The sequence below is a fragment of the Sphaerodactylus townsendi genome, linkage group LG05 (genome assembly GCF_021028975.2).
Source record: "Sphaerodactylus townsendi isolate TG3544 linkage group LG05, MPM_Stown_v2.3, whole genome shotgun sequence".
Taxonomy (NCBI): Eukaryota; Metazoa; Chordata; class Lepidosauria; order Squamata; family Sphaerodactylidae; genus Sphaerodactylus; species Sphaerodactylus townsendi.
In genome coordinates, this window is record NC_059429.1 from 135486348 (window position 1) to 135513407 (window position 27060).

Genomic DNA, 27060 nt, shown 5'->3' on the forward strand with positions numbered 1-27060 from the left:
AAGGTACTAGAATTAGCAGAAATGGCCACGCTTACAGAGCTGTTTAAAGAAAGTCATTTGATCATTTTTAGACAACTGGAGACCTATGATAGAATATATAAATAAAATAAAACGAATGGATGACTGGCGGTTTTGATGGTTAATAGACATTTTAAAAATTAAGAACAGGGAAAAGTGCGATGTTGATCAATTTATAAGTAATGTTTAAAAAGAGATAACTTTGTTTATGCTGCAGAACATAGAGGTATACTTATGCGCAATTAACACAGGATGAGGACGGTCGGAAGGCATTAGGATGAAACTTCCTGTCTAAATTTCTCCTTGTAATTTGAAACAGCAGGAGACTTTTTTCCGATAAAGTTATGGATTCGAGCACTCCCATTAGCCACCTCGCCAGCATGGTCACTGGGCTGCTGGCAGGGGCTGATGGGAATTGTAGTCCATAACATCTGAGTGCCAAAGGTTCGGCCACCATGGTACTTAGGCAGTGGGATTGAGCATTTCCATCAGCCCCCGCTGTGCTGGTCAATTGGCCATGCTGGTAGGCTGATGGGAATTGTAGTCCATAACATCTGGAGTGTCACACCATTGGTATCTTCCTTAGGGTCAGGAGACTAGGATATAGATTCGAGCATTCCATCAGCCCATGCCAGTACGGGCTAATTGAAGGGCTGATGGGAATTGTAGTCCATAACATCTGAAGTGCCAAAGGTTCGCCACCACTGTAATAGGGTGTTTCTCGCTTTCTCCCAGGGTGGGAGAAAGAACACGGCCGGGTTCCTAAGGAGAAAATGCTACTGGAACGTGGCCATACAACCTGGAAAACCCACAACACCCTAGTGACTCCGGCCGTGAAAGCCTTCGACAATACATTAAATTTGTAATCTTTGTAACTTTTTTTGGTCAACGGGGTTTTTGGGACGAATAAACCTTTTGAAATCCAAAGGAAAACAGCGTTGCTTAACCTTTCAGAAACACAGGCCTGTAGATGCTCAGTCCCTTAAACTTTTATAGCAGTCTGTACCCCCTCAATTTCCCAATCCCCCCCCCTTTTTGCCATACAGGTACCACTACCCTGTTTCCCCAAATATGAGACATCCCCTGAGAATAAGACGTAGTAGAGGTTTTGCTGAAGTGCGAAATAGAAGGCATTCCCTGAAAGTAAGACGTAGCAAAGTTTTTGTTTGGAAGAATGCCTGACAAACAGAACACAGAAAAATAAGACATCTCCTGAAAATAAGACATAGCGCATCTTTGGGAGCAAAAATTAAAATAAAACACTGTCTTATTTTCGGGGAAACACGGTATGTAGCAGGAGAAACAGATGCTCCCCATTCAGAGGGGGGCACGTGGAGATTTCCACCAGCAGCGCCTGGTGGGTGTGCCGCCCGTGGCCCCGCCCCGAGAAATCCTGCCCCTCCCACATATGGCTGAACAAATATTTGTCCAAACAAAACACAAAAGCTCAGACAAAAAGGAAAAGGGGCTGTCGGGTGGAAGGAGACAAGGGGGGGGGGGATCTCGCCCTCCCAAAGAGCAAAGGCCTGCGACTTTCCATCAGCGAATTTAATCTAAATCCTCCCGGGGGAGTTCATTTACAAAATCAGATTACATTATCGCCTGGTCTCCAGGATACAGCCCAATCGTCACCGAGTGACAGGGAGGGAGGCGGCAGCGAGGAAAATCTCCCCTGGTTGCAGGATTCTACAAGGACGCTGGGATGGCGGCCAGGATGAGACCCCCGCCCGGCACCACGCTCTTCCTGCAGCTGAGCTGGGCCAAGAGAAGGAGAACAAGTTGGATATGTTTGGCCAGACCCGCCCCACGCTGCGCCCCCAGGACGGCCACATTCCAGGCATTCCTCAGCCACCCCCCCCCCCTTCACCTCTCCTTCCTCTCAGCTGAGATCCAACTTCAGGCTTCTTTAGCCGGCCTTGCCCCACCCCCCTCTCCGTTGCTGGGGGAGGAATAGCAGCTCTTTCATTTACCTGGGACGGGGATTGCAACCCTACACACCCCAGAAAGAGAACAGCAGCACCATTTAATTCGAAGCAGCGGATGCACAGCCGGAGAGAAGGAATGCTGTGCTGGTAAGAAGGAACCGGGTTTGATTCTCAGCTCTGCCGCCGGAGCTGTGGAGGTTTATCTGGGGAGCCAGATTAGCTTGTGCGCTCCAACACACGCCAGCTGGGTGACCTTGGGCTAGTCACAGCTTCTCGGAGCTCTCTCAGCCCCACGTACCTCACAGGGTGTTTGTTGTGAGGGGGGAAGGGCAAGGAGATTGTCAGCCCCTTTGAGTCTCCTGCAGGAGAGAAAGGGGGGATATACATACAAACTCTTCTTCTTCTTCTTCTAAGAGAGGCTGCTGTTTGTTCCGAGCAAAGAGCCAGCGATGCTGCACCGGCCCAAATCCTGGGAAGTGGAGGCGCCGGCAAAGTGCTCGGCTCCAGCCCCGGGAGTCCCCAAGGGCGACCACCAGCTACTGACTACCCCGGGAAGCCAACAAGCAAGCCATCGGGGGTGAGCGGCTGACGGGTATAACCGGAGGGCTCTGCCAAAGCCTTTGATGCTGACCTCCACGGGTATTACAGAGCCCTCCGCAGCAGAAGCAGAAAATAGGAAGGAGAGATATGGGAAGTCCTGAGGGACCATGCCTGGCAAAATGACATCTCCCCGTTCCGGTACGCCTATGGCGAGCAGCGGGTTCCAGACAGGAGATTAGCTCAACGCACCTGCAGTTCAGACTACCCTGCAACCTACAGGATGAATATTGGTCGACAGGCAAGTCTAACATATTTAACCAAGGGTTAAAAGTCATTTTGAAGGAGAGTGTGTGTGTGTGTGTGTGTGTGTGTGTGAGAGAGAGAGAGAGAGAGAGAGAGAGAGAGAGAGAGAGAGGAAAAACCCATCACAATTACACAAGGGGCCGATTCCTAGAGCGCAAAGCACTCCCCAGGCCAGGAATGAGTTGTAGCCCCTGGCATGCCGCCTTTTCCAAACCAAACTGTTATTTGTATAGCTGTAGTGACTGCAGAACTTTTCTGCCAGGCAAAACGACAAACGAAGACACGAAAAGCCCTAGGACAGTGGTGGCGAACCTTTGGCACTCCAGATGTTATGAACTACAATTCCCATCAGCCCCTGCCAGCATGGCCAATTGGGGGCTGATGGGAATTGTAGTCCATAACATCTGGAGTGCCAAAGGTTCGCCACCACGGCCCCAGGAAGTTGCCGACATACGCGCAAAACCGCTCCTGGACCACGACCCACACAGAGAACGCATCACTTTCACACGGCCTATGCACAAAACGGCTCCTCTGGGGAGATACGGCCCATGGCCACTGCACACAGAAAAATCCAGATCTGAATTGAGTAACCACCCAGCGAGGTTCCCTTTTCTGGGGACCTCCGCCCTGGAAACGGCCGGGCCAAGACCTTCGCTTAACCTCCTCGACCCCAGTTCCGAATGCGAGTCTCCAACTTGAGCAACGAAGCACACACGACGGCCACAAAGTTCGGTTTGGGTGCCAGGGAGCAGGAAGTTCGACTCAAAGCTCGCTCGCCGCCGCCGCCGCCTCTCTGGACCCGGCAGGGGGCGGGGAAGGCCCTTGCAAGGATGAATTAGGCACGAAATGCAAAGCAGTTCTCGCGTTGGAGGATGTGATAAGAATTAATGAGGACAGGATATCGAGAGATAACTGGCAGTTCTGGGGCAGCATCCAACCTCGCTGTGGAGGGGGGGGGGCACGCTGTGGACAGTCTTAATGAACGGGAAGGCTCGGCGACGGGCCTGCGGGGGATCCGAACCGAACCACACGAAGGCGAGACACCGACTCACACCTTTCAGGCGCACAGCGAGGGGAAGCGGTCTCAACGGCACGCGCTTTTTTAGACACCTCGAGAATGTTAACCCAGTATTGCGTCTCCGTCAACGGGCAGGGTACTTTCTCCTGACGTTTCGCCCGCGTCTGTGGCTGGCATCTTCAGAAGATCTGATGGTTTACTACCGTCAGATCCTCTGAAGACGCCAGCCACAGATGCGAGCGAAACGTCAGGAGAAAATGCTACTGGAACACGGCCATACAGCCCGGAAACCACACAACACCCTAGCGATTCCAGCCGTGAAAAGCCTTCGACAACACATTGAACAGCATATTACTAAGGAAGTGTATAATAACTATGACGCCAATCATCTACCTTGCTTGGTTGCTTTACGGAGCACAATGGCACCTATTAGAGAAGGCAGGTTCTCGTCTTCAGTCATTCATAGTTTCCCCACTTGCTTTACTACCATCAGATCCTCCGAAGAGGCCAGCCACAGATGCGAGCGAAACGTCGGGAGAAAATGCTACTGGAACACAGCCATACAGCCCGGAAACCACACAACATCCTAGCAATTCCAGCCGTGAAAAGCCTTCAACAGAACGTTGAACAGCATATTACTAAGGAAGTGTAAAATAACTATGAAGCCAATCATCTACCTTGCTTGGTTGCTTTACGGAGCGCAATGCCACCTATTAGAGAAGGCAGGTTCTCGCCTTGAGTCATTCGTAGTTTCCCCACTTGCTTTACTACCATCAGATTCTCTGAAGAGGCCGGCCACAGATGCGAGCGAAACGTCAGGAGAAAATGCTACCGGAACACGGCCATACAGCCCGGAAACCACACCACACCCTAGCGATTCCGGCCGTGAAACGCCTTCGACAACACACTGAACAGCATATTACTAAGGAAGTGTATAATAACTATGAAGCCAATAATCTACCTTGCTTGGTTGCTTTACAGAGCGCAACGCCACCTAATAGAGAAGGCAGGTTCTCAGCTTGAGTCATTCGTAGTTTCCCCATCTGGGAAGGAAGGGAGCTGGAGGCTCCTCCCAGAAACAGCCAAGGGGGTCATTGCTGGCAGCGAACCCCCCACCCCCACCCCCCGCAGCAAATTGCCCTGCCAGATGCTTCTCGGTACAATTCACCGCCCCCAAGACTGGCATCGGATGCTGACACCAACACCCACGGTTCGTGCCCCTCCCACCCAAGCCCAGGGCTTACCCAGCCGCCGTTATCTTGAATCCACGGGTCCAGGTGGTCAGTCAGGTAGGTGGCCATCCAGGTGGCGATCCGGCCCACCAAGCCTTGCATTTCTTTGTCGACGCTCTCCACGCACAGGGCTCCGCCGAAGGAGAAAAAAGCCACTATCCGCCCCCAGTTCACCCCGTCCCGGAAGAGTTCGTTCACCACCTGCTCGAAGCTCTGGTACGCCGTGCCGGGGGTGATGTGCAGCTGAGAGGTGAGGTCGCTGAAGGCCCGGCGGTACCGCAGTTCGAACTCGTCGCCGGCTTCCCTTAGCGTCTGCCTCATGTCCGGCCCGGGACTGTTCTCGCGGTCTTCGAGGAGGCTCGGGTGCCCGGTCGCGCCGTTGACCACGGGGCTGGCGCCGGGGTGCCAGGACGGGCTCCCGTTTGGGATGCTGGCCATTTCGCCGGTTAGCTCAGTCCGGTCTTCGGCGGCCCCCTCGACTTCGCTCAGGCTATAGCCCCTCTGAGACAGCTTGTAAGAAATAAAGTCAGTCACCAGCTGCCTGTTCCTGCCCAACATTTTCACACCTCAGGGTGTCTCAGTGAGTCCATGGTCTGGAACACCAGCCCACCGGCACGTTTATCGAGTCTGAGGGCTGCCGCTCGTCTCCATCACTTGCGGCAAAGATCCAAAGGCCAAGCGGGAAAGCTTCGAGAGGGGAAAGAAACGAGAAGAAGAAAAGGTTAGCAGCCCAGCCTTCAGGTTCCCAGCCGTACACACACAGGAGGAGCCCTCCAGTAATTTGGGAGAGAGTTTCAGAGGGCAGTCGTGTTCACCGGCGGCAGAAGAGCCGGATTCGAGTCCAGCAGCACCGTAGAGAGCAACAAGGTTACTGCATGTAAGCTTTAGGGGTCTGCAACCTGCAGATCTCCGGATGTTCATGAACTACAATTCCCATCAGCCCCTGCCAATCGGCCATGATGGCGAGGGATGATGGGAATCATAGTCCGTGGACATCTGGAGAGCCACCGGTTGCAGACCCCTGCTTTAGGGAGTCAAAGCTTTGCACGGAATCGCCTGAAGAGAGCTGTGACTCTTGAAAGCTTATATCCCGGAAATCTAAGATGCTGCAGGACTCAAACCTAGCTAATTTGGGAGATCTAAGGGGCACAGAGCACAGGGGTGTTGTGGGGTTTCCGGCCTGTATGACCCTGTTTTAGTAGGATTTTCTCCTAAGGCCGTGGTGGCGAACCTTTAGCACTCCAGATGTTATGGACTACAATTCCCATCAGCCCCTGCCAGCATGGCCAATTGGCACCTGTCTTGCTTCTTTTGGATTATAAAATGTGTTTCTTCTGGTTTGTCTGTTCGTTTCTGGTCAGTTCCTTTCCTGCTGTGACCCTTTGCTGATCTTATTTGCTTAAACAAACTTGAGAAGCAAGAAAAGAACTACAACAGTGGTGGTGAACCTCTGGCACTCCAGATGTTATGGACTACAATTGCGATAGGAGAAAAGGCTACTGGAACATGGCCATACAGTCCGGAAACCCCACAACACCCCGGCGATTCCAGCCACGGAAGCCTTCGACAGTACAGAGCACCTCTGCAGCTCTGAGTCGTGCCGGTTTGTGCCTTGCCAAATCCCCCTCGCTCCTTTGGCTCTGCCCCCGACCCATCAGCCGCCAGGGAATCACCCGCCCCGGCAGCTCCTTTACCGGGCTCAGGTGCCACTCGCCGGGTCCTTTGTCCCCAAACTCGGCGGAGCGGGGCCTGGCGGCTTGTCCCCGAGACGGGCGCCGGCGTCTCATCTCAGAGCAACCTTTGGAAAGGGAAACCAGCTCGGACCGGAGCGATCCAACAGCCTGCCAGGAGGAAAAGGCGCAGGCTCGGGGAAGGCTCCCTCTGCCACCTTGATTGAGTGCTGCGGCTCCTCGGCACGGCTGCAGCGGCGGCGGCGCGCAGAGGCCACTCCCCCGCTTCACGCCCCCTGCATCTGTGCCCCCCCCTTCCTCTCCGGGATCAAAGCGCTTCCTGATTCTTCTTCTTTCTTTCTTTTTTTTTAAAGGGAAAAGTGTTGGGTGAGGCTCTCAGCGCTGTTTGCTTTTGATCCGACAATGGCTCCGGAACGAACAATCGCAGTGCCGCGGGGCTGCTCTTTCCCAGGAGTCAGAGGAGTCCGGGACGGCGGGGCGGAGAGTAAACAGGAGAGGGCGGCGGAGAGGGGACCCTCCTTTCCAGCCCGGGCAGCTGGCTTCCAGGTGCGCTCGAGTGCCACCGAGATCTACCTGGGCTTAGATTTCAAGGCCCAGGAACTGGGGGAAGTCGCACTCGGCAGCTGCTCCGTTGCAACCGGAGCCCTCTTAGCAGCCAACTGGGGTGGGGGACACACACGGCAGGGGACAGAGTTTCCATGAGGCTCCCCAAAGCTGGCTGCGTTGGTAGTTTGGGTCGCAGCCACGGGCAAGGGGACGAACCCACCCCAGGCTGAGCGGACCTGTCACTGCACAGCTCCTAGGGGCAGAACCCCCCCCTCCCCCGGCTCACACAAACTCCCACCTGCCCCAGAAACAAGACCTGGCCACCACCAGAGAACTCCCCAAAGCAGGCAGGGCAAATTCCTGTCCAGAGAGACGGCAAGCAGAGTCCTGACAGGAGGGGCTTTTGCTTCAATTGGCCAGACTGCAATCACTTCTAAGAATCAACTGCTCTCCCCGCCTCCCCCCCCCCACCTAACCCCATTTCCTCCTCTTCCAGGAACCGGGGCAGCTGCAAGCCCAGCTTGCCCTCCCCAGGAGGCCGGCCGGGCAATGATCGCCGGGCGACACCCGGCTGGGATCTGTGTCAAGAGCCGCGGAGGGTACTCACCCCCTGGAGTGGGAGGCCGAGCGCCGATCGGGGGAAATCTCAGCGGAGGGAGCGCTGCTGGAGAGAACATGGAGGGAGGCAGCGGGGATTAGTGGCAGGCTCTGGCCCACCCACCTCGAAATCTGCATAAGGCCCGCCCCGCAAGGGCTGTCCCTCTCCCCCTCCCGAGTGGGGAAGCCTCCTTGGTCCCCAGAAGCCAAAGCAAGGAGCCCTCTGGGGCTACCTAGAAGCTTCTGCAGCCTCCTAGAAGACGGCCTCTGCAGCTTCCCAGAAATCAGAGAATCATAGAGTTGGAAGGGACCCCCAAGGGCCATCCAGTCCAACCCCCTGCCGTGCAGGAACACACAATCAAAGCACTCCCGACAGAGGGCCATCCAGCCTCTCTTGAAAAACCTCCAAAGGAGACTCCACAACTCTCTGAGGTATTTACTCTTCCTGGTTTTTTTAATTTATATCCCACTTTCCCTGCCAAAGCAGGCTCAGAGCGGCTTCCAACAACTACCAGTAAAAACATATACAGAACGTTATGACGACAGTTAAAACTCCAACCAAGAGTGAAACCGTTCAAGCTAGGACATTCTCCCTGACCTGCGGACCACACAATCAAACCGACGCAATCCTACCAGAACTGAAGGCAGCTTACGATTTAGACAAAACACAGTTCCCATAAGATAGAAAAAGTAAAAACCTGATTTTAAAACCACAAGGAAGAACTACCAATGAATCTGGGGTTCCTCTGAAGAGGCCAGCCACAGATGCAGGCGAAACGTCAGGAGAAAATGCTACTGGAACACGGCCATACAGCCCGGAAACCACACAGCACCCCAGTGATTCCGGCCGTGAAAGCCTTCGACAACATACCAATCAATCAATCAGATACGATCCTGAACAAAGCGGTCTTCAATGGCCTGCTACAGCTTGAAAATGAGGGGAGCCGTGACAACTCCCAGAGAGTAAAGAAACAAATGTCCCGGCTGAGTGTTTTGACGTTTTCCTGTTATTTATAGTGCTTGTCTTATTCTCTTTGAGTATTTTTGTGGCTGTTTTTGCTGCAAGGAGGTTTTTGGGCCATGGGGATATTATTATTATTTTACTGTTTTTTAACTGGGTTTTCTCTATGTTCATAAGGACATAAGAACAAGCCAGCTGGATCAGACCAGAGTCCATCTAGTCCAGCTCTCTGCTACTCGCAGTGGCCTACCAGGTGCCTTTGGGAGCTCACGTGCAGGAGGTGAAAGCAATGGCCTTCTGCTGCTGCTGCTGCTGCTCCTGAGCACCTGGTCTGCTTTCACAGCTGTTGTGGAAGCCCTTTGGGGTTGGGAGAGCTACAGAACTGGCGCAATAAAATTAAGGAATAGTATTGTACAGCATAGAATCGTAGGGCTGGAAGGGGCCATAGAGGCCATCTGGTCCAGCCCCCTGCTCAATGCAGGATCAGTCTAGAGCCATGGTGGCGAACCTTTGGCACTCCAAATGTTATGGACTACAATTCCCATCAGCCCCTGCCAGCATAGCCAATTGGCCATGGGAATTGCAGTCCATAACATCTGGAGTGCCAAACGTTCGCCACCACTGGCCTAGAGCAGGGGTGGCCAGCCTATGGCCATGCTGGCAGGGGCTGATGGGAATTGTAGTCCATGAACATCTGGAACACCATAGGTTGGCCACCCCTGGCCTAGAGCACTCCAGACAAGTGTTTGTCCAGCCACTGCTTAAAGGCTGCAATGTGAGCGGGAGCCCCCACCTCCCCGGACAGCTGATTCCACTGTTGCACAACTCTTATTGTTAAAAAAAAAGATTTCCTAATAAGAACATAAGAACAAGCCAGCTGGATCAGACCAGAGTCCATCTAGTCCAGCTCTCTGCTACTCGCAGTGGCCTTTGGGAGCTCACCTGCAGGATGTGAAAGCAAGGGCCTTCTGCGGCTGTTGCTCCCGAGCACAGCTAATATCCCATTGGAACTTCTCTGCCAGTAATTTAAGCCCGTTGTTACAAGTCCTATTCTCTGTTGCCAACAGGAACAGCTCCCTGCCCTCCTCTAAGTGACAGCCCTTCAGATACTTCAAGAGAGCCATCATGTCCCCCCTCAACCTCCTCTTCTCCAGACTAAATATTCCCCTTGGCCTTCCCTGGTAGGACTTGGACTTCTGGCCCCTGAGCATCTTCGTCGCTCTCCTCTGCACCCACTCCAGGTAGCCCGCATCCTTTTTGAAGGGAAGCCTCCAGAATTGCACACTGGAGTCCAGGTGAGGCCCGACCAATGCAGTGCTCAGCACCCGGTCTCACACAGCGGCCAACCAGTTCCTCCAGAGGGTGAATGACAGGGCATAGATCCCGGGCACCTCCAGTAGGTGAGGAACCAGGCTTGATTCCCCGCTCTGCCGCTTGAGCTGTGGAGGCTTATCTGGGGTAACAGATTAGCCTGTGCGCTCCAACACACACCAGGTGGGTGACCTTGGGCTAGTCACAGCTTCTCCGAGCTCTCTCAGCCCCACCTACCGCACAGGGTGTTTGTTGTGGAGGGGGGAAGGGAAAGGGGGATATATAGTGGAACTTTGGTTTTCGTTGGTAACCCGTCCGAAAAGGATCGATGAAAACCGAAACCGATGAAAACAGAGGCAAACTAGTGAGGAGAACCAGGTTTGATTCCCCGCTCTGCCACTTGAGCTGTGGAGGCTTATCTGGAGTAACAGATTAGCCTGCGCACTCCAACACATGCCAGCCGGGTGACCTTGGGCTAGTCATAGTTCTTTGGTGCTCTCTCAGCCCCACCCACCTCACAGGGTGTTTGTTGTGGGGGGGGGAAGGGAAAGAAGATGGTCAGCCCCTTTGAGTCTTCTTACAAGAGAGAAAGGGGGGATATAAATCCAAATTCCTCCTCTTCTTCTACTTGCAGCTGTGCCTACTGCCTCTTTGCAGATAAGCTCAAACAGTCTCTCCCAGGTTACGGGTGAGTGGAGAGCAGGTGAGGTCCAGCAGAAAAGAGCATCCGGGTCTTGGCTGGCAGAGGGATCTCTAGGTTTAATTTCTGGGACACTGCGGCAGAAGGACTTCAAGGACAGATCCTTCTGATCGGCACGAGGATAAGGGGCTCGAAGGGCTCGACTGCCTTCTCAAGGCTCTGACTGAGGGAAACCCATGACTCCGGCTGGCCCCTCTTTCTCAGCTTCTGTGTTTAGCGGACACGTGCCGGCCTCCCTTCACGGAAAGCAAATGAAAACAACGGTTGCCTGCTTTCTATCAAAACCCACAATAAAAGTGCAGAGCAAACAACCAATCAGGTATCTGCCAGAGTCAAGAGAAACCCTTCTGGCACTGGTGAAGGGGAAAACTGCCCTCAAGTTGCAGCCACTGAGATAATTTGCCCTCACCTGCCTCTGCACAGCAATTCTAGTCTTCTTTAGTGGTATCCCATCAAAGTCTAAACCAGGGCTGTGTTCAGTTCTGGTCGCCACATCTCAAAAAGGATATCGAAGAGATAGAAAAAGTGCAGAGAAGGGCAACGAGGATGATTGAGGGACTGGAGCACCTTCCCTATGAGGAGAGGCTGCAGCGTTTGGGACTCTTTAGTTTGGAGAGGAGACGGCTGAGGGGGGATATGATTGAAGTCTATAAAATTATGCCTGGGGTAGAAAATGTGGACAGAGAGAAATTTTTTCTCTCTTTCTCACAATACTAGAACCAGGGAGCATACACTGAAAAATGCTGGGGGGAAGAATTAGGACTAATAAAAGGAAACACTTCTTCACGCAACGTGTGATCGGTGTTTGGAATATGCTGCCACAGGAGGTGGTGATGGCCACTCACCTGGATAGCTTTCAAAGGGGGCTTGGACAGATTGATGGAGAAGTCGACTTATGGCTACCAATCTTGATCCTCTTTGATCTGAGGTTGCAAATGCCTTAGCAGACCAGGTGCTCGGGAGCAGCAGCTGCAGAAGGCCATTGCTTTCACATCCTGCAGGTGAGCTCCCAAAGGCACCTGGTGGGCCACTGCAAGTAGCAGAGTGCTGGACTAGATGGATTGTTCTGGTCTGTTCCAGCAGGCTCCTTCTTATGTTTTAGGGCCAACTCTGTTCAGCTTCCAAGATCTGATGACATTGAGTGAGCCTGGACCATCCTAGTCAGGGCAAACAAACAGGTTTTGCCATTGCCCGCCTCTGAATATCGGAATAGCTTAATAATATCTGAACTTGCTTAATAACCAGGACCAGCCCTGTTGAGGTTTCCAGAAACAACAAAACCAGGTTAGCCTTGGCCATTCAGAGCAATGACGTGGTTGGCCATTACCTTACTCTGTGTGGTGACCCCGGGTTTCCTTGGTGGTCTCCCATCCAAGTCCAAATCACAGCCAACCCTGCTTAGCTTCCAAGACCTGATGAGGCGGGGCTTTCCTGGCCTACCCTCCTCAGGACAGATGAACAGGTCTTGCCCTTGTATGCCTCTGCATAGCAGCCCTGGACTTCCTGGGTGGTCTCCCATCGACCCTGGTTAGTTTCCTGGATCTGAGAAGACCGGGTCAGTGTGGGTCATCCAGGTCGGAGTAAATGAGCAGAGGTGGCTGGCCATTGCTTGCCTCCGTGTAGCAACCCAGGACTTCCTGTGGGGTCTCCCATCCCAGTGCCAACCCTGGCTAACTTCCTAGATCTCGTGAGATCAGGCTAGTCTGGGCCACCCACAGAGGCCAGATCAAATGATCGGAACTGATCTGTCACTGCCTGCCTCTGCCTGGACGTCCCGGGCGGTCTCCCATCCCATCCTTGGCCAGGGCCGACCCTGTTTGGTTCCACACGGCGGATGAGCCCCCGCCCCCCCAGCCACAGCCCCCCTCCCAGCTTCCACCGAGCTGCTCCCTGCAGGGGCTCCGTCCCACCCCCAGAGCATGGGCCGGGCCCAACCCGGCCGCCCTCCCCTCCTGCAGTGCCAGGCGCTGCACAGCGCAGAGGCGGCGGCGGTCCCCGGCCAGGCCAGGCCAGCGGCGAGGGCGCCAGATCGCCGCCCCTGCGGGCTTCCTTCCTCTCTTCCCGCCCCCCCCCCCCCCCCCCGGCGCGCCCCTTCGACCTCGTCCACTTCCTCCGCCCCTCCCCCCCTTTCATTCATTTTTCTCCATTTCAAAGGACAGCGTGTGACTCCGCCCCCTCGGGGAGCCCGGCCCAATCGCAGGAAAGGAACGTGTCCGGCGCCAGGCTCCCTGCCATTGGCTCGTCCCCCCGTCAATCCCGCCTTGCCCCGCCCTTACCTCACAATCGGGCGAAGAATCCCCGCCCCCTGTCCCGTTTCTTGACCGGGGGCCGCCGCTGACTGAATATCCTTCGCGGTGAAGCGGATGGCGGGGGCCGTCGGCAGGGGCGACGCCGGCCGCTCTTTTACTCCGGGGAAGCGGCTTTTTCCTCGGCGGTTTCTCCGCCGGCGCGCGGTCTTCCTCCTGGACCGGCCGGGAGAAGAGGAGAGATTGCGCACGCGCGACGAACGGCTTTGCCCCGGCGGCCTTCTACGCATGCGCGGGCCCGAGCCAGCGGAGAGCCGCGGCTCCTGAGGGCGCATGCGCAGGAATGAAAGCGGGTAGGTGGGAGACGCGCGCCCACGGAATTTTTGCGCTTGCGCAGAGGAGAGGGATCGGCCAGCCGAAAGAAAGGCTTTTGCGCCCTCTAGTGGCTCAGGGGCAGAGGAAGGCTTACGCCACAGAAGATGTCTTTTTTAATAAAGTGGAACCTCGGTTTGCGTTGGTAATCTGTCCGAAAAGAATCGATGAAAACCGAGGGAAGCTTTTCCATAGGAAACAATGTGAATCCAATTAATCCATTCCAGGCACTCCCAAAAACATACCAAAAACACATTTGTGGGTGAATAAACATAAGTGTTTAATGCTGAAAACAGTAACAAACAATAACACTAGGACCAGCTTCGGAGCCAATGTCGCCCCAGAAAGCTGTCCCAGGAGGTCTGTTTCTGACGCCTCTTTAAGATTTGTCTGCAATGGGGCAAGACATTGCCATTAAACAAGTTGAAGACACGGCCTGCAACAGTCCGGGTGATTTTTCTCCACAAACCCCTGCACCTTACTGCAAATTGAGGCAACTTTTTCATTGAAAAATCTATGAAAACCGAAACCGATGAAAACTGAAGGCAATGAAAACCGAGGTTCCACTGTATTTATATTGTTTGTATTTATATATGTGTGTGTATATATGTATACAGACACATATATAAATACAAATAATATAAAACAACATACATATATAAACAATATACATATATACACACACACATAAATATGCGTAAAGTAAAGTTTCCCCTTCAGTCATGTCTGACCCTGGGGTACCACTGCAAGCAGTGATTTCATAGGCAAGCCGTTTTTGTGGGGTAGTTGGCCGTTGCTTTCCCTGGCTATTCTTTACCCCCTAGCTATGTGCTAGGTACTCATTCACCAACCAAGAAATGGATGGATGGCTGTGTTGACCCACAGGGGGCTCGAACTCCTGACCATGTGAGTGGCAGTGCAAGCACTTAACCACTTGGCCACGCAGCTCTTAAATATGTGTATATATATATGCATATATATACATAATCACACACACAAACATATGTGCGTTTATGTATATAATTGCCTTTTCTCCAACACAGATTCTCATAAGTGTGGGGCCAGAAGCGAGTCTCTGGTCCAACACAGTTGAGTTAGTTTTAAGAAAAACTTAGAATTAGCAAACACCCAAGAAACAGTTTTGAAACAGAAGATAAGTTTACTGGACAGCATAAGAATCTGGCCAGGGTGTCCTCTTAAGGTCAAGAGGCACACCCTTGCTACAAAGGGACCAAGTTTTATAGACAAAAAATACAAACGTCACACAATTATCATAGTTCATACCTCTTTCACGTGATACAAGCATGTTCAAATTCCATTGGTCAGATCTGTCTTTGGTCACAATAAGACAAACCCCTTATTCTACGTCACACGCTACATGCTGTTAGTGCGTGCTGTCGCCCCAAAATTATACAGAGGGTAGCAGCCATAAAGTAGTTTGTTGTCTTCAAGAATAACTTGTTATTCTTGGTTGGCTCTCAGAGAGAGAGAGCTATGCCTCTAGGGCATCAGGCTTAACATACTTTTAGGTCATAAACCTTTCTTTACCATTTAGAACTGATTTAACTTCAAATGATTTACAAATATAGATTCTAACAACAATTATACTTTCGATTCTAAGACAATAGAATTATGATCAAATACAAGTAAATATGAATTCATTTCTCTGTGTTCATTTAACTATATAGAATACTTTTCCCTTATTTAATTAATCACATTGATTTAACTATCCCATATTGCGGGTCCTTACCCACAAAAACAAGGTAATAAAATTTATATGGCTTCTGTCACGTAGCAGAAGACCTCAAAAGATGTTATCTGTAGCCTGCCTGCATAGGTAACATGGCTTTTGACCTTTGCAAACATGCAGGTGTAACCTCAGCTTGTGGGTTCTGTGGGGCAGTACTTGGAATGAGTTGCAACAACAATTTTTAAACAACAAAATGGTTTACTTTTCTTTACAATTAACACTTTTAAAACATCAACATTTAACGTTACAATTCAAGGTCCTGTTCAGGTTGCATTTTCAAGTCCTTCTATTTACAGTCTACTGATATTGCCAAGTCCAAATTCTTCTTTGCAAGTTGGCTGGCTCCTGAAGACTCCAAGGGCTTGATGAACAGGTTGCAACATGATGAAGGTCTCCAGGAGAACTCTCACCCATTACAACCACCAAAGAAAACCCTGAAACAATAAACTCCAACATTTACAACACAGCAAAACAACAACTACCTTCCCAGTAGTTCCCAACAATATTGCAAATTACCTTAACAAGGTGTTAAGGGCTTATAGAAATCAAGGTCCGAGTCTGGTACCCTTGTCTTCTCCAAAGAGCTCTGAGTTCTGCAGCATTCTGCTTCCCTTCAGACTCCACCCCTTTCTGGGTCAACCCATTCTGGGCCAACCCATTCTGGGCATGGGGGTTACACAGGCTTGCTGGTCACTATACAGACGCTCCATTTTGATTCTTTGCAAATCCTTGGTTCATGTGAATTAATCCTCCTTAATTAAATACAAATTTCATACCTTCAGGTCCATCCCCACATAAGTTTTGATTCAGCCCTCTCACATGACGTAGTCAGAGGTGGGATCCAGCAGGTTCTCACAGGTTCCCGAGAGGAGGTGACTAATTCTTTGTGTGTGCCGAGAGGGGGTTACTCATGGGTGATTTTGCCCCGTGATTTTGGCCTTGGTCACGCCCCTCCTCTCAGCAGCAGCGTGCAGAACTGGAAGCTGTCTAGCAGGAGGTGCGCCGGCGTGCGTGGCAGCCTGCGCCTGCGTGCATTCGTTTCCCAAACAAGGACCGGCGCAGCGGCTGCGTCCTTGCCCAGGAAAGCCTCGCCCCCTTAATGCCCAGCCACGCTCCCGTCGTGCCCCGCCCAGCCCCATTGGCGCTACGCCACAGTTTGAATCCCACTTCCATGGGAACCTACTAAAATGTTTGGATCCCACCGCTGGTCGTGTTAGAGACTCTTATCCGATTTTACTGATCTCTCTCTCTGCTCAGTGCCTTCTTTTCCCTCTCCCCTTCTGCAATTAAGCAAGAAAACAGGAGGAAAATGATTTTCTGTCTTCCTGTCGTATCCGAAGGAATGAGTGCTCTGTCATGAAAGCTGAGACAGGAATACATCTGTTAGCCTTTGAGGTGCCACTGGACTCCTTGTTTGTTTGGCTGCCATAAACTGACGGTTACCCCACTGGAATACACTTGGATGTTTTTTAAACCGGGGGATGCTTTAGAAAAGGTGAGGAATTCTATTGCGGAATCGGGCGACCCGACAAGATTTATCTTCCAATCACATTTCATCTCTGCCCTTCCTCCAAGATGATCCTGATTCTCTCTTTCCCCTCAATATCCTCACAATACGCGGGCCCTCCCTTGCGTTTGATCCGGAAATTGAAACTGGTCCAACATGCGGCGGCCCGTCTGCTCACGGGGGGCGCCTTCCGAGAACATGTTCACCCTGTGTTGCGCCGCCTGCATTAGTTACCGGTTGAATTCTGGATCATCTTCAAGGTGTGGGTATTGACCTTTAAGGCCTTACGCGGCCTGGGACCCTCGTACCTTCGGGACTGCATTACCCCATATGTCCCGGCTCGACCTCTGCGTTCAGCAGAGGCCAACTTACTGGAGATCCCTGGCCCCTCAATGACGCGGCTGGCCTCCACTCGGGCCAGGGCCTTTACGGCTCTGGCGCCGGCCTGGTGGAACACCCTACCACCAGCTGTCTGGGCCCTGCGGGACCTTGGAGAGTTCCGCAGGGCCTGTAAGACCGAATTGTTTCACCAGGCCTTTGGAGAGACCAGCCGCTGAGGGTGCCCTGCCCCGCCTCTGCTCTTCAGGGGTCCCTACCATCATCGGGACCCATCATTCTCTTCTGGGAGGGTTGCATATGGGTTTCGTGGGACATTGTTTTAGATTGTAATTGTTTTTAACTTGTATGTATGTTTTTATATATGATATCATATTGTTCACCGTCCTGAGCCCTTCGGGGATAGGGCGGTATATTAAATCAAATAATTGATAGATAGATAGATAGATAGATAGATAGATAGATAGATAGATAGATAGATAGATAGATAGATAGATAGATAGATAGATAGATAGATAGATAGATAGATAGATAGATAGATAGATAGATAGATAGATAGATAGATAGATAGATAGATAGATAGATAATCTGAGTGAGGTAAGTTAATGTGCAAGAGAGTAGTGGACCTCTGGGCACCCAGTGAGTTTGAGGTTGCTAGGACCCCCTTCCTCGCCCGGGCAACTGGCAGGGACTAAGCTTATCAGATCCAAGTGTGGAAATTCCGGGACACTTGAGAAAGATGCCTGGGTCAGACGGGGACCTTCGTGGGGTACAATGTCCCAGATTCCGCCCTCTGAAGCCCCCATTTTCTCAGGAGAACTGACCTCTGTATTCTGGAGATGGGCTGGGGATCAGGTTACAACAGGAGGCTGGCATCCCTATGGAAGGTGGATCTGAATCAGTGGTGGGATCCAAAAATTTCAGTAACAGGTTCCCATGGTGGTGGGATTCAAACTGTGGCGTAGCGCCAATGGGGCCGGGCAGGGGCGTGGGCAGGCATTCCGGGGGCAGGGCATTTCTGGGCGGGGCTGGGGCAAGGACGCAGCCGCTGCGCCGGTCCTTGGGCGGGAAACGAACGCACGCAGGCGCAGGCTGCCACGCACGCCGGTGCACCTCCTGCTAGACTGCTTCAAGTTCTGCGCGCTACTGCTGAGAGGAGGGGCGTCACGAAGGCAAAAATCACCAATTAGTAACCCCCTCTCGGCACACACAAATAATGAGTAACCTACTCTCGGGAACCTGTGAGAACCTGCTGGATCCCACCTCTGATCTGAATCCAGAACTCACTGAAGTAGAAAAAAAGTTGCACAGACATTAATGGTCCATGCAAACTCCCCTGAAACAAGAACAAAATCCACACCCGTGTTTCATGCTAGTTTTGTTGATTCAGTGAAAGATATTCCGCTGAGCTTTCCCTCCTAGATCCCGGTCTGTACTCTACCCACTGTACCACAATACCTCTCTCGCCCTAACTTCGTGGAGATAAGACACGATGTGTTCTGCGTTTGTCTGAGAGCGAAAGGGCAAGCCTAAGTAGGTCTACTCAGAATCCCACTCAGGTTTGTTCAATGGGCCTTACTCCCAGGAAAGTATTCTTAAGATGGCCTGGCTGGTCAGAATTTGAACCTGAATCTTCCAAGTTCCAGAATTAATGCATTTATTTATTCACATCTTACTTTTCTCCCTGGTTGGAACTCCAACAATTGTTCTCCCCTCTTCCGTTTTCTCACAAGAACCCTTCGAGGTAGGTCAGGCTGAGAGTTTGTGACTGACTCAAGGTCACCCTGGAAGCCTCCATAGTAGAAGTGGGGATTTGAATCCGGGTCACCTAGGGTCGTTGCCCGCCACTATACCACATTGGCTAAGATGCTAAACACTACAGCAGTGGCGTAGGAGGTTAAGAGCTCGTGTATCTAATCTGGAGGAACCGGGTTTGATTCCCAGCTCTGCCACCTGAGCTGTGGAGGCTTATCTGAGGAATTCAGATTAGCCTGTACACTCCCACACACGCCAGCTGGGTGACCTTGAGCTAGTCACAGCTTCTCGGAGCTCTCTCAGCCCCACCTACCTCGCAGGGTGTTTGTTGTGAGGGGGGAAGGGCAAGGCGATTGTCAGCCCCTTTGAGTCTCCTGCAGGAGAGAAAGGGGGGATATAAATCCAAACTCTTCTTCTTCTTCTACACCACACTCGCACTGGTTACGGAACATCACTGGCACGTGTATTTTGGGCTGGAGATATTGGTCCCTTCTGCACATCCAGAATAATCCACTTTCAATCCACTTTCACAATTGTTTGCATGTGGATTTTACTATTTCACACAGTAATATCCAGCTACAAACAACATTGAAAGTGCATTATTCTGCATGTGCAGAAGAGACCATTGAAGAAGAGTTTGGATTTATACCCCCTGCCCCATTTCTCACAGGAGGGATGTGGGGCTGACAATCTCCTTTCCCTTCCCCTCCCCCCGCCACAACAAACACCCTGTGAGGTAAGAACATAAGAACTAGCCTGCTGGATCAGACCAGAGTCCATCTAGTCCAGCACTCTGCTACTCGCAGGGGCCCACCAGGTGCCTTTGGGAGCTCTCGTGCAGGATGTGAAAGCAATGGCCTTCTGCTGCTGCTGCTGCTCCTGAGCACTTGGTCTGCTAAGGCATTTGCAATCTGAGATCAAGGAGGATCAAGATTGGTAGCCATAGATCGACTTCTCCTCCATAAATCTGTCCAAGCCCCTTTTCAAGCTATCCAGGTTAGTGGCCATCACCACCTCCTGTGGCAGCACATTCCAAACACATATTCCAAAGGTAGGTGGGGCTGAGAGAGCTCCGAAGAACTATGACTGGCCCAAGGTCACCCAGTTGGCACATGTTGGAGCACACAAGCTAATCTGGTTCCCCAGATAAGCCTCCATAACTCAAGTGGAAAAGCGGGGAATTAAACCCGTTCTCCAGGTTCTCCAGATTAGAGTGCACCGGCTCTTAACCACTGCGCCGCTGCTGCTCCGTTGCAGTGCGGTGCCCAGCTTGGAGTGACCGGTTTTTCTTCCACCCTTGAAAAAGGATTCAGAAGCACACAGAATCCTCGCAAGGCTGTTTGTAGGCTTGTGCTCAGAGCCTCGTCCCTCTGTTCTCGGAGGCCATATGTCGTTCGACGCTCTTCCTTGCCGGCTGCTCCCCGCCGTTTCCCCCACAGCTTGCAAAGCGTGGGTCCCACCCACTCGGTGCCAGCAGGGTGGTGTTGTCACGAGACCTATGCCAGTCGTTCTCAGTCAGTTCTCAGCCAGACAAATTAGCTTTCCCGAGACGCCAGCGAGCCAGTTTGTGGAACAGGAGGAGGTTTACGTCAGCCAGGGATCAAAAAAGTGCCCTGTTCGACAGAGCAAGCGGAGAGAGCGGCGACTGCAGGACCGTGCTTGGAATGAGAACTGGGGCCTCTTCCCCATTCCACCAGCGTTGCGTAGTGGATGAGAGCAGGTGGATTCTAATCTGGAGAACCAGGTTTGATTCCCCACTCCTCCACCTGAGCGGCGGAGGTTTATCTGATGAGCCAGATGTGTTTCCGCACTCCCACATTTGAAGATGATTCTCTGAAGATGCCAGCCACAAATTCAGGTGAAACATCAGGAGAAAATGCTACTGGAACATGGCCATACGTGTCCAGTGAGAAGGGAGTGTTTAGTGGGGTATATATTGCCCATGTCCCAGGGTGGGGAACCAATCAGTAAGTGTTTTGGGTGGAACTTGCCATGCAAAGGTGTGGTTGACTGCAACGTATTACGGGTGTCATGTTATGTTTAGCAAGTTCCACCCCAAACACGTACTGATTGGTTCCCCACCCTGGGACATGGACAATATATACCCCACTAAACACTCCCTTCTCACTGGACACAGTGTGGAACACACTTCTCTCTGTGACACACCTCTGAAGATGCCGGCCACAAATGCAGGTGAAACATTAGGAACAAGATCTACCAGACCACGGCCACACAGACTAGAATACCCACCACAACCAATTGAATCTGGCCATGAAAGCCTTCGACAATGCATTATCTCAAGGACATTTGTCCTAATCAAAGGCCGCTCAAGACGGAGGCTAGAAGCTGCTAGGTCGGGTGCATTTTGGCTTCAGTACTGCACGACGGTGGCTGCTTGGACCGGTCCGCATGGATCGGTCCTGCGAAAGAGTCGGACGCCGGGCGCCGCTGACGCCATGGCTCGCCGACATTGGAATTACTGGCCTGCATCTGAGCCGCCAGGCATCGGGGACACTGGACGTTCCTGCGCGCTACGGCTCCCAGCACCGGTGCATGGTTGGGGCAGGGAGAATGTCCGGCGGCCAGGCAACGCGCCAGAGGCGAACCGGGAACTGAAGGTAAGTGCCGGGAGGGCGAGTGGAAACTGCCTTGAAGCCGCTGGCCGCTCGCTCCAAGAGCAGCGGGTTTCAAGGCAGCCGCCTTCAACAAGTACCGGTTCCCCAAGCACACTTTCGGGAAACGCCGGGTTTCCGCGGGCCGCTGGGCAGCGCTGAAGGGCGCGTGCTGCTGCGGTTATGCAGCTGCGCTCTCTGTGCTAATGGCGGTCTGGGGACGGCGCTGGTTGCTGTCCCCAGGCATGCCATATGTCTGGGTATGAAACGGCCAAAGAGAAACTCATTTGCTGATCAATTCTATTTCCAACTTCCTTTCCAGCAGTTTTAGGAACCATCTTTTGTGAGGGTTGCACACCGGAAAGGAGAAAACGAGCCAGCAGGCCTTTCTTTTCCAAACTTGTCTTCTACCTGGAGCAGAGTTACGCTTTTCTAAGCTCATTAGTTCTGAGAGATTTAGAAGGGTGCAGCTCTAGAAAGGACTGCTCTGTTGCTGACACCTAATCCTGTTTGGGAAAGGGGGTGCAATTGTTGACGAAGTTGTACAGCCTGATCGGTTCATGCAAAACCTCCCAAACCAGAACAAAAATGGTGTATACATTTTATTAGGATTAGTCAAATCAGTGCAAAACAAGTCCAAGATTTTGAGACCACCAGGTTGCTCGGTCAGGTGAATTCAGTGGTGGGATCCAAAAATTTTAGTAACAGGTTCCCATGATGGTGGGATTCAAACTGTGGCGTAGCGCCAATGGGGCTGGGCGGGGCACGACGGGGCGCACAGCCGGCATCTGTGGGCGGGTTGCGCGGCATTCAGACGCGAGTTGCTGCGCGCTTCGGTCGCTGGCTATGCGTGGTCATGAAGTGCAACGCAGGCCTTTTATGGCGCAGGCTGCCCATGCGCGTCACCGTGCACCTCTTTTTTCTGCTAGACTGCTTCAAGTTCTTAAGCGCTACTACCGCGGGAGAGTGAGGTATGAACTAAGGCCAAAATCCGCGTGTGCTTGCAAAATCACCCACATTAGATCAAATTCCCCTCTCGGCACACGCAAATAATTAGTAACCTACTCTTGGGAACCTGTGAGAACCTGCTGGATCCCACCTCTGGACCGTGAATTCAAAAAGACAGAAGGGTGGAAAGAAGATCAGTTTCGGGTTTCAATGAGGAAGGTGGCATCGTAGTTAAGAGCAGTGGATTAGAATCTGGAGAATCGGGTTCGATTCCCCACTCCTCCACATGAAGCCTGCTGGGTGACCTTGGGCTAGTAGTCACAGTTCTCTCAGAACTCTCTCAGCCCCACCTACTTCACAAGTTGTCTGTTGTGGGGAGAGGAAAGGGAAGGAGTTTGTAAGCCACCTTGAAAAAGATGGGGTATAAATCTAAATTATTCTGTTTTATAAATGACATTAAATTAATTACCAGGCTCAATTTAAGGCTTCGGCCTATGGCCCTCTTGACGTTCATGGACTACGATTCCCATCAGCACTGCTCACTCGCCATGCTGGCAGGGGCTGATGGGAACCGTAGTCCATGAACGTCTGGAGGGCCAGCCAGGCTTAAGGAGACCCTGATTTGATTGGCATTAGGCTATGCCAGCAGACAAAGACCTTTCTGGCCTCGGTCCCTCTCCCTCCTCCTCGGAGCAACAAACTGCCATTTCTGCCTGTCCCACCCTTTGCAAGAACTACATTTCCCGTGAGCCTCTGCGACGGCGGCCGGGAAGGGGGCCGTGAAGAACAAAGGCGCGTGGCTTCGGGCGGGGCGGGGCGAAGTCGGTCATGGGACTCCCACTGCCCAATCAGAGCACCCGTTCGGAGGGAGGAGCGGGCGGCGATTGGCCAGTTCGGAAGCGGAGCTGGGATTTGAAATTCGTCAACGGCGGCGGCTGAGGAGGGCAGCGGCAGGAGAGGCTCGGCGGTTGGAGGCGAGGTAGGGCCCGGGAGGGGGCGGGTGGCGGGGGGACCCCCTTATTATTCTCCCCAAATTGTGCAAGGGGGTCAGGGGGGGGGGGTCAGTGGAGAGAAAGAGGTGGGGGGGGGGGGTCCCCCACCAATAACGGCAAATCAATTGGTCAGCCGTTAATATCAACCAATCAGTGTGGCTCTCAGGTTATCTAACCTAACCCTAACCCTAACCCATCCCCCACGGGGCTTGCATTGTTCTCCGCCCCCGCCCTTCCACCTTCACAACAGCCTTGCGAGGTGGGCCCGGCTGAGGCGTCGGGACCGGCCTCCAGGCCCCCCTGCGAGCTTTCTTGGGTGGGAGTTCTGGCCGGCAATCCCTGTCCTTCCAGGAGGAGGTGCCTGCGTTTGCCTGAAAGGCAGGCAAGCCTGAATGTGAGATTGCCCCTCTCAAAAAAAGTTGCGTTAATGCATGCAAGAAATGCAAGAGCAGCTTTTTTTCAGAGGGGCAATCTCATATTCAGGCTTGCCTTTTGTTGGTTTCCATGCATGGAAAAAAAAAAACAATTGGTCCTAAAGAAACTGTTTAAAATGTTTTTTTTTTTTTAAAGTGTACTTCCTTTCTTTTATGGCACGCCTGGAGAATATCTAGTCTTGCTTCGTAGTAAAACAAAATACGTTGTAGAGCACAGGGGAAAGTAGGATGCAGCAAAGAGTGGGGCTGGGCAGAGGCGTGTTTTATCTTTCTGCTGAAAATGTTCCACTGGTGAGGATTCCTTGTTTCAGGGATTTTATTTATTTCATTTACACCCCACCCAATCTCCCAAAGGCCTCAAGGCAGCTTTTACATAGAAATGCATAATTAAAACAATACAAAATTACAAATACAGCGTGGCAATTAATAGCAATGGATGGGGTGTGCCATTAGTAGTAGAAGAAGAAGAGTTTGGATTTATATCCCCCTTTCTTTCCTGCAGGAGACTCAAAGGGGTTTACAATCTCCTTGCCCTTCCCCTCACAACAAACACCCACTGTGAGAGGTGGGTGGGGCTGGGCTTACAGAGCTCAGAAAAAGAACCTTCTGTGACTAGCCCAAGGTCACCCAGCTGAGCGTGTGTGTGGGAGTGTACAGGGTAATCTTGAGATTTCCCCAGAGAGGCCTCCCCATGTGCTCCAGGCGGCAGAGCTGGGAATCAAACCCGTTCCTCCAGATTAGATATATATATGAGCTCTTAACCTCCTATCGCTGCTGCCCTTACCCATGTCTGCCATATAGGTCTAGCGCAGCAGCTGGGGGGTCTGATACCGCCTTTAGGGGGATTAGTCTCAGGGAGGATGCTACAAAGGAATGCGAACAGGTTCATTGGAGTTGTAACCTTCCTCAGTCGAGAGGCTTGAAACCACTACTTGAATCTGTTCGTAATCCAGATTTTTTTAAAAAATCAAGCTGTGCGTTCCCCTGACTTGCTGTGCTGGTCAAATCAAAACCAAAGTGGGCATTCTTTATATGCCTGTCCTGGCACAGTGCAAGAAAGATCTGCAAGGTGATACGGCGCCAGGCATCAGTGCAAAGGATGTGGCGACGCCAGTCACCTCTTTGGGGACCCTGACTGGGTGGAGAGACAGCATGAAAGTATTTTGAATGAATAATAAAAGGAAGTAAAATAATAACTTCTAAGGATGAGAGTGGAGTTCTGTGGAAGGATGGCGTGGACTTGGCTGTCTGCTTGTTTTTCACGTGCAGTTTTTCCTGGTTTGCAAGTTTTCAGTTCGAAACTATTTGTGGCTACTGGGACATTAAGTTAACAGGTAGCACTTTATTCGTTTACTACTGAGCAAGTGTAAAAATAAACATGTCGGAACAGACTATACTCTATTCAGGGCATTGGATAGCTATTTGGAATTTTAAAGATTTTAATTTTTACTGTAATTCTCCCCCCCCCCCTCCAAAATGTCCTTTAGGAAAGATGTGACTGGATATTAGGAAAAATATTTTTATGGTAAGAGTTGTGCTGCAGTGGAATCATAGAGTTGGAAGAGACCCCAAGGGCCATCAAGTCCAACCCCCTGGAATGTAGGAACACCCAATCAAAGCACTCCTGACATGAACATCCAGCCTCTGCTTAAAAAATCTCCAAAGAAGGAGAGAGAGACTGCACCACTCTCCTCAGGTAGTGAATCCCATTGCCCAACAGTTCCATTACTGTCAGGAAGTTCTTCCTAATGTTTAGGCGGAATCGCTTTTCCTGCGCCTTGAATCCATTACTCCATGACCTAGTCTCGGAGACAGCAGAAAACAAGCTTGCTCCCTCCTCTACATGACATGACTTCAAATATTTAAACATGGCTACCTGGGGAGGTGGGGAGCGCCCCATCTCTGGCAGTCCTTAAGCAGTGGCTGGAGAGAACTCATCTCGCTGGGTGTGAGCCACTCTTTGTTGATGAATGAGAAAGTTGGATTAATATGCATGTTGTATATAAAATCAGTAAGGAGGTACAATTGCTTTTTTTTGCAGTGCACACTCCACCTCATGCCTCTATTGCACAGGTGTCAAACTCGTGGCCCTCCAGATGTTATGGACTACAGTTTGTCATCATCCCTTGCTTGTCATGATGGGAACTGTAGTGCATAACATCTGGGAGAACCTAATGAAGCTCTGTCACCTGTGCTTTATTGAGTCCAAGTCTGAGCATATCCAGTCTGATCCTATCCATTTCTTTTTGCTGGACCCTCCACTTGAAACACTCCACTTGAAACACACTGGACACCAGGTGCCTTTGGGAGCTCCCGTGCAGGATGTGAAAGCAATGGCCTTCTGCTGCTGCTCCTCCTGAGCACCTGGTCTGCTAAGGCATTTGCAATCTGAGATCAAGGAGGATCAAGATTGGTAGCCGCCTCCTCTCCAAACTAAAGAATCCCAAACGCTGCAGCCTCTCCTCATAAGGAAGGTGCTCCAGTCCCTCAATCATCCTCGTTGCCCTTCTCTGCACTTTTTCTATCTCCTCAATATCCTTTTTGAGATGTGGCGTTACTCAGAATCTCGAACACAGTACTCCAAGCGCATGAGTCGCATCTTCCACTGCTTTTGTGTATAAGGGCATGACAATCCTTGCAGTTTTATTATCAACTCCTTTCCCACGATCCCCAGCACAGGAAAGCTTTCTGCCTTTTTTCACAGCATGCTTTCATGCATTGAGTTGACATCATTCCCTATGGAACTGTTATACAGGAACAGTTGTAATTTCTATATAACAATTTCTGGACAAGTTCACTTGATGGGATGAATCTATTTGCTGGATTGTATAGATTTCCTTCCACCGCCTCCAAGCTTCCCCTACTAGGAAAAGCGATGGCTTGGATTTTTTTTAAAAGAGAAAAGAGCCAGACAAAGTTGGGGGGTGGGGTGTGTGTGTCTGTATATAGATTAGTCTAATCTTGGGGTTCTGAACCATTCCAGCTAGCAGGACCCTTGGGAATGCTGTCACAGGGTGGTGGGTGCAACCACCGAACGGCACCGCAGGAGGCAGAATTGGCCTCAAAATGTCAGCGAGTGAGATTATGTTTGGCTCTAATAATAACTCTTCGATATTTCAGCCAGAAGCTCTGTTTAACAGCTTGCCTTTTTAAACGAATATATTCAAAATATTTTCCTGCGTGCGCACAGCTTACCTTCCGTCACACAGCGAAGATTCTCGCGCCCTGGTGGCATCTGCTGCCGAAAGCAGCCGTGTTTGCTTTTA

General features: G+C 51.6%; 1 protein-coding gene across 1 annotated transcript in view; it reads right to left on the reverse strand.

The window, feature by feature from the left end:
- Window positions 1-13374, reverse strand: part of BCL2L1 (BCL2 like 1) — a 72613-nt gene extending 59239 nt beyond the window's left edge. Inside the window, 2 exon segments of the mRNA XM_048497949.1 lie at window positions 5049-5723; window positions 13119-13374. Coding sequence (XP_048353906.1) covers window positions 5049-5594 — 546 coding nt within the window. The 5' untranslated portion in view covers window positions 5595-5723; window positions 13119-13374.
- Window positions 13375-27060: the final 13686 nt, after the last annotated feature.